The sequence below is a fragment of the Dermacentor silvarum genome, chromosome 9 (genome assembly GCF_013339745.2).
Source record: "Dermacentor silvarum isolate Dsil-2018 chromosome 9, BIME_Dsil_1.4, whole genome shotgun sequence".
NCBI lineage: Eukaryota > Metazoa > Arthropoda > Arachnida > Ixodida > Ixodidae > Dermacentor > Dermacentor silvarum.
This window is the reverse complement of record NC_051162.1, coordinates 57,966,400-57,974,287: the sequence shown is the minus strand read 5'-3', so window position 1 is coordinate 57,974,287 and position 7,888 is coordinate 57,966,400. Positions and strand designations below refer to the sequence as shown.

At 48.4% G+C, this 7,888-nt stretch overlaps 1 protein-coding gene across 1 annotated transcript; it reads left to right on the top strand.

The window, feature by feature from the left end:
* Nucleotides 1-2,054: 2,054 nt before the first annotated feature.
* LOC119463616 (gamma-secretase subunit APH-1B) lies at nucleotides 2,055-6,591 on the top strand. The gene is made up of 2 exons (XM_037724443.2): nucleotides 2,055-2,224; nucleotides 6,270-6,591. Exons 1-2 carry the CDS (start codon nucleotides 2,103-2,105, stop codon nucleotides 6,520-6,522), a joined length of 375 nt encoding a protein of 124 aa, XP_037580371.2. The 5' UTR covers nucleotides 2,055-2,102; the 3' UTR covers nucleotides 6,523-6,591.
* Nucleotides 6,592-7,888: the final 1,297 nt, after the last annotated feature.

The window sequence follows — 7,888 nt, the reverse complement described above, 5'->3', positions numbered from 1 at the left end:
CTTCTTAATCTTTTCAGATGGTTAAAACGGAACAAACATGTCTCTGATACTGTAACGTGAAAGCGCAGTAACAAAACTATTTAAAGGGGGCATTTAGAAGGGGAGCATTTATAAAGCGCAAGAAAAACTTTGGAAATGACCAAGTGAGGGCTGGACAAGTGAGGGATGGTATGTCAATCGTCTAGCACGCAGATTTTCCTTGCACGCTGAACGAAACAAACCCACTCCAACTACCAGTGCACTATCTACCCGCAGTGCAGTTCCAGTACGTTAAATCACAACAATAAATATTTTTCGTCCTTAAGCCACATATAAAAATTCTTTCGCAGTATTATAACTATATGACAAGAACTGCATAGGTGTTATAAATGTAAAAATTTCTACTCATCAGGTGAAGTGCCCGGGTCTGAAGCCGATCTATCCAGATCGGATAGTTCAATCTATCCAGATCGGCTTGCGACCCAGAAGCTCCACCTTAATACTATGAACAGGCAACAACTATGAATATGCACATATTTTTAGTTTATTGAGCGTGTACAGGAAAGAGGTATTGACTTCAAGAACAGCACAGCCAATGGTTAAGTTTAAACAAACGAAAGAAAGGTATATTGCGTCACTGGAATAATTTCATCACCGCCATCATTAATAGTATGCGAAACCACCTACTGCGTTACCCGTCAAACATTCTGCGTCTTCGATTATACAACCTCGGCAGGGAGTGTACTTTGTATTTGCAGAGCGACAGGTAAGTCTGATGAATCAAGGTTATGTTTCAAACATTTCTAATATCCGGGTGAACGAATACATTCAATTGAAGTGCAAAATCTCACCAAGACGTGTCAATAACATGGAAAGTCAAGCTGCATGGTACTCTTTTTTTTCATTGCATAGCGTGGACGACAGAACAAAAGCAGGTAGTTTGTCTCATCTGCCATGCTCTTCTGACATATACAGGTATGCTGGCATTTGCTATCAAAACATTGCACTTTCTGTGCTCTGTCTTCTATATCGACATGACTGCACCGCGCAAAAGACAAGGACAAAACATATTACACAACACAGGCGCTGTGCTGTGTCCTTTCTGCTTTGCTGTGTCCTTTCGCTGTGCAGTCATGTCCATAGTAAAGCGAAGCTTTCTATGTCTCACTGATTCGTCCGTGAGCGCCGAAAGCCCACTGCAGGAAAGCCAACTTACACAATGGAACTATCTGCGCAAACAATAGAACAATCTGCGCAACTGCTCACCCATCGTACAACAGTATAATTAACACTCGCAGTTGTTCCGATAAGAACAATGGGAACTGCAACGCCACGCTACCCAGACGAACTGTGTAAATCTGCATTGCATTACGCGCGTCACGCAATGCATTGCTGGCCATCACCATGGGTAAGCCACGGGTGCAGCGCACGGCAGAAGAAGAGGCTGCCGTACGTACGCGAACGTGAGCGCGAGCGCGATCGTGCCCGTAACGCAAATCCCGTGTATCGGCAACGGCATGCAGTCCGTGAAAGTGTGAGTGTGTGCGTGTAATCACGGCTACATGGTTTAAAATAAAGGCTATGCAACGTAACCAAATGTGTCTTCATTCAACTTCAACGCTAAACTAATACGATGCTAAACAAGCAATCAAATCTCGTACTCGTATGCATCGCATCGGGTCGCTCAGCATTTGTTGGGTTTGTTGCGTGGTCGTTGGCTTTAGACTTTGATTCAGTTTGCATGAGCTAAAGCTTCGCGTTCAAACATCTTTCATTTAGAGAGGGGCATTGATTTTTTTTTGAATCACCAACTCGCCCAAGCTTCCACTTATCACTCTTTTATGTCACGTCAGCTAATCGTGGGTGACCTTCAGTAAACGTCTTACTTTGACTTCCGCTCCAAGCAAACCTTTTGTGCACTTCGCCTTTCTGTGAAGCACTCACACTCCTCGACTGTTTGCGCACCTTTATCCCGACAGGAAGGCTTCCGGCTGCTTTTCTTCCGCGTGCTACGCAAGGCTGAGCGCGTGCTGAACGCGGTCGCGCTGACTGGCGTCGACGAGGTGGCGCGCATGCGCTCTCGTCTGGCGTTCGCCTACACGGCTGGCCACGCTTTCGGAGCCATGAGCGCGCTGTTCTCGCTGCTCGGGCAGCTGGATGACGCCCTGGGTCCCGGCACTGCCGGACTTTACGGAAGCACGCCGCGACGGCTGGAGGCATCGGCAATCAGCGCAGCTACCTTCAGGTATGCGATAACACGCTGCAACCTTTTTTTTAACGAATTTAGCATTCGTCGTATGAGATCAAAAAACGCTCTCCTTACCCTAACTTTGAAGGCAATGATTAAATTCCTGACGAATCATGTGATTATACTAGCGCGCTAACGCGAAGATACAAGAACTGACATTGCGCATTATACAACGCTGTGTGACGCGTAGGCGATTGGTCATGCTTGTTTTAGAGCTCAGGTCTAAGGCCCCGGTTTCTGCAGCGACCGTGGGCGTCGTCCCTGGACGTCTCTCGTAACCGAGCCAACGAGCACCGCGAGGAATGAAAGAACGAACGCGGAGCGCAGAGGAAAAACGGCGATAGCGAAGAGAGCGCGAGAGGAAAGTGGAGGAGGAGGGTATGGCGAAAGCGTGAGAAGAAAAGCGTAGTTCCGCGCAGGACAGCCTCTGAGGCGACGATGGCTAGGAGATGGCGCCAGAGTAGCGCGCGCCGTCTGTACGTAAATAAAGCGCTGCATGAGCGGAGGTCTGTCTGCGGCTGCTGCTGTAAATTGCGGCCACGCGTCACCCACGCGCTGCCTGTCGCGATCTCCAGATTAGGGAGGCAGTCGCGCCACACTTCGCTCCGTTTGCAATGAGCCGTACGAGACAGATCGTCCGCGCCAGCCAATATATCGCGAAGTGAAAACACGTAGAGAGCTGCGCTCAAATTTCGCATTAGGTAGTATCGTCATCGTCAGTGATTTTTTTTTCTTCTTTCTTTGTTCTTTCTTTGTATTCTCGCTTTGCTCTGACCATTGTAACGACACAGCTCTATTCTGCTGTGTTCTGTGTTTTCATGGCAGGCTGCTAGGATTACACCGAGTAGACCACCAACATCATGAATATTGGCCAGTATAGAGAGAAGGGGACATAAAGGCAATAACTTTGAATACAGAAGCTACAGAAAGACAGCCGAGGTCCTGCCGGCCCACAGATTTCACCGCGAAACTGGGCGTGAAACACAGATGGCTTTTCTAAAAATGGAAGAAACACAAGGGATCTCGAGCAGAAACCACAGAAGTTATCAGTATGTATACATGCAGTGCTGGGCAGTATATTAGATACTATCTTAGTTACTCTTTCGCTATGTTGTATCTGTATCATGATGCATCTGGCAAGCCGTGTATCAGTATCTGTATTTACATGGCGGCCGCATTTCGATGGAGGCGAAACGCGAAAACACCCGTGTACTTTGACTTAGGTGCACGTTAAAGAGCATCATGTGGTCCAAATTATTCCGGAGTCCCCCACTATGGCATGCCTCATAATCGGATCATGGGTTTGGCACGTAAAAACCCATAATTTTTTTATTTTAATTTTATCTGTGTTTCTAATATATGAAAGAATGTATCATGTATCTTAAGATAGATACTGCTAATTGCAACATCACCATGCGAAACTATGAACGTTGGCTGAACTCTGCTTCTCAAGCTGATACTGCTGCCACTAAGCTACCTGAATAAAAAAAAAAAAAACTAAAGGCAGCAACATTCTTGTCGCCAGAGCCCTCCAGCGAGGGCACGCAATGAGGCCTGCCCGTCCCTATTGGTGGTGCAGAGTCACGTGTTGGCGATCGCGCCGTCCCAACAAAAGCAAGCACGCGAACGTCTGCGCGCAGCCGAACTTTTGTTTTCTTTATTTTGTTTTTGTTTTTAGTTGCGCCGGTGCCCTGACAGTTGCTCATAGCCACGGTACTGTGCTGCGTACGTCAATGCGCGCGGCGTCTTTCACGCAAATTCTGATGCCGCAATAGCGTCGTTGTCCTTGCGCGGTGTTTTATTACGAAGCCTGAAGAATGCAAGAATAGGGTTGCCTTGCGTCTAGTGGCTTTCACACATCAACGATTTGAAGGATCTCGTGGGTGTAGGCTTGACTGTTGTGTTCCAAAGCACGTAAATGAATATGCCGCTAACGAACGCTTTACGCTAGCATATTAGTAGACGATGAAAGGTAATTGCATCTTTATATGCTCTCTGTATACACGATGCGTCCCAAGAAATGCCGCTACGAGCGTTGTTGCTGCTGTACACCTGTCCGGTGATCCAGTATTGCGTAAACGGCAATACGATTACGGACAAAGTAGAACTCCACAGCGGTATTTACGTCGTCGTGCATGGGCTTCTTATTCACGTTCTTGCAACAAGATGGCGAGCTGCTTGCAGGTCTGCAAGCACAGCAGCGATTCCCCATCAATTACAAAGATGACCAGCAAAAACCGCTGACAACGCAACGTATAAAGAGCTTTCATGTGAAGCAGCTATAGCAACCTCAATAAATTGTTTCGGAATGAAAATACTATACTTTGAGGAAGAAAGACAAAATTTTTGAGATACTAACAGGCATTTGATTCAAATCAAGCAAGGTTGGCCGGAGTTAAGAAATTTATGCCTACGCAAGCCACACGCCATCAGCCGTGCGCCACACGGCTGATGGCGGCTGAATGAAACACAATTGGTCATAGTGCTATTGTTGCAATATTTGTCACTCCTCCGTGTTTGTGCAATTTGCGCCCAACGTGCCTCTCATCTAAGAGTAATAACAACTAGTCCAAGTTTAACTCATTTTTATTATGTCAAGTGTTAAATGTTGACTCTTAGCGCCCCTCCAAACAACGCACCCGCACTCTAGCAGCACATGTACCACGAGCGGGCACACGTTTTGCGGTGCCATGTCCAAGTTTATTCACGGTATCCTGCATGACATTCCTATACCATAAACTGTCAGCTGTCAGTGACAACTCTTGACGACCCCGAGAACTTGCTTTTGGTCAAGAATTCGTTTAGGGCCAATAATTTCGCCCGCTGCCATTCTTCACACTACGATTAAAAAAGTTGTCGCAGTTTCACCTGAAAGGCGAAGCATCAATTGCGATAGCAAATTTGTAGAGAGCTATACGGAGTAATGATAGTACCTTTATCAGCTGTATAAACTTGGACATGCAGCAACACTGGCAGCACGTAGAACTGTTGTCGACGCCGTCGGCGTTTTGCCCGCGTTCGCACAAAATGCGTGCGGCGTTGGTGACTGTTGCCGGAGCCTCTGATATAAATAGGCACTTGGTGCCGCATCTAAACGTCGCCTCCATTCCCACCCCGTCCCCCCACAGCCTTTCGCGCGTCGGAAGAAGGCGTGTTTGCTCTACATATATGGTGATTGTAGAGGAGGTAAGAGACGCCTACTTCTGCAGCCCTTAAGGGAGCACGGCGCAGAACGCGCGTTTGTTCTTCGCCGTGGGTTCACTCCACGTGAAAGCGCGCGCCCCTCGCGCCCTTTCACTCGCACATACAGCGTTCGGCGCGCGGCGACGATTTAATCTCCATTGACGTCATACGGAACCTCACGGTGACGGCGACGGCAGAAATCTGCTTTTGAGTGTCCATATAATTGCTATCGCAATAATAACATCTACCCTGGTGTGATGCGTGCGTAGGCAGGAGGAGAGAAGTTGTGTATTGCCGTCAGCTCAACCTAGAGCACAAAAGGCCGTACGCCTCTTAGCTCCGGTGAGACATTTTAGAGTAAAAGCTCTACAACTCCAGGTACAAACCCAGAAAACACCAGGTTCCGTAAATATGACCTTCAAGCTGAGCCAAGGTCAAACTAGGACTTAGCCTGCCGCTACCAGCGGCTGCGGCTTACGCCGCATAGGCGCCCATATCTTGAAAGCGATCAGTGATGTGGACAAAGTGCGCATTCGCGCGGGCCTCATCTTATAAGCGATCTGCGATGAGTACAAAGTGCGCCGAGTGCTGGTAGCTTCGGATGCACTGTACTTTCTGCGCTTAGTTCGCGTTGAAGCGAGACGCAGCATGAAGGTCAATTCGCTCACAGCTGCTGCCACGCCGAGCTAGCAGCGTCTCTGTGTTGTCTTGTGGTGCATTTGTAGATGTGGTAGTTGCTGACGGCTCCGAGCATCGTCTGTGTCCTATCCCAAAGCAAGCAAAACCCTGCTATCGCTCAACAAACTTGGTTTAACCGCGTTCAACCACGGGAAATGTTTTCTTGATGGCGGTATTTCAGTGTACTGCACGTCTTCTGGGCCCTGGTCTCCTTCCACGCGCTCGACGCGCGCCGATGGTCCGTGCTTGTCTTTGCCCCGGCCGCCCACTTGGCCGCGTCGGCGGCCATGCTGCTGACACCCAGCGGCGACTACCTCGTTTCCCTGGGTGCCATATGTGCAGTCCTGGTGGTGTCTGCGGCGATGGCGTTCAACGCGGCGGGCGGCAGTGCGCGAAATGTTGCGGCGGTGTTTACGCGCGGCTCCAAGGACTGAGCCACGCCTGAGACGTGCACGACGAGTGCCTTCTTTGTAGCTGAACGTCTTGACCCTTCACTTCCAAGTGTTGTTTTTGTAATATTGCTTTGTGTAGCCGGTTAATAAATGTAGGCGTTGTGTAGCCGGTTTATAAAAATAGTAAGTAATTTCCTGTGCAGTTGGCAACTTGCGCAGCCATTCTAATTCCCATAGGATTTCCTGAAGTGCAACCCGCTTTGTCCAAATGTGCGAAAAGAAAATGGTGGTGATGGTGGAAGGCACGCAGTAAGTCTTGTCAAGGCCAATTACCCGACCTCCTGGATATTTTTTAGGCATTTTAGCGGCTGTTTGGTAGGGCCGTCGTGCTGTTGGTGAAGTTTCTGGTGAAATCTAGCGTCTCTTTCCTTAGCCTTGCATATATTAATTACCGCAAATGTAAACCTTCAGAAAGTGCGGGAAACGCACAATGGCTGGTGCTCTGTACCCGCTGAGCTTCTAGATACGACACGCTAAAGACAGATAGATGTTTTTGTTTGATCCAGTCGGAAATCGTTATGATGACAGGGACAGATATGGTCCTCTGCACAGCTTTGTCCAACCAAACATAAAATGAGTGGCCCTAATGCTACGGACACTGGCGAATACTCCTGGCGCTGCAAGCCACATGCATTGAATCTGGCAAGTAATTAGAGATGCACGACGTCCGGGTTCATCGAGAATGGTTCTATTTGTCGGCTGCCCTAGATGTCCTGATATAAAAACTCAGGGCCATTCCACTCTGCGAAGGCGGATGACCAGCGGAGCTGTATATACACCCTAAAACGGGAGTAACTGGACCGTTGGTCCTAAAAAGGGCAGTTTCGTCCCTCAAGGGACTAACTACAGGAGTGTGAGTACCGTGTGTAAATTGGGGAGAGTAAGTGTTAAGTCCCTGGTCCGAAAGAGAGCAACGGGTGGACGAACGGCTGCAGTTACTTCCCACGCACTCCGCTGTTTCGTTCGTTTCGTGGAGTGATGCGGCGAAAACGGTATTGTTTATAAATCATGAATAGTTCGAAGTTCGCGCACTATCTAATAAACTACACAAAAGCAGCACTTTGCCTCTTCGTGAAAAAATTGCGTGAAATTTAAAAGGTCGCATGTGAAGAGCCATGCACTTCGTGTGCGCACCATGAATGATACACATTAAACACCCAAGTCATTGACGGGCTGCAAGATGTTCTTGGCAAATTGTACCTAAGTTCCTTCCGTTCCAAGGAGATTACAAACTCAACTGAAGCGATGTGTAGCTCAAATGGGGCAGGCCAAGCGACAGAGAAGTTGGCCTTCCCTGCCGTCTTGCGTGCCCCGTTCGCGCTCGCTACACGTACATCACGTAATGTCT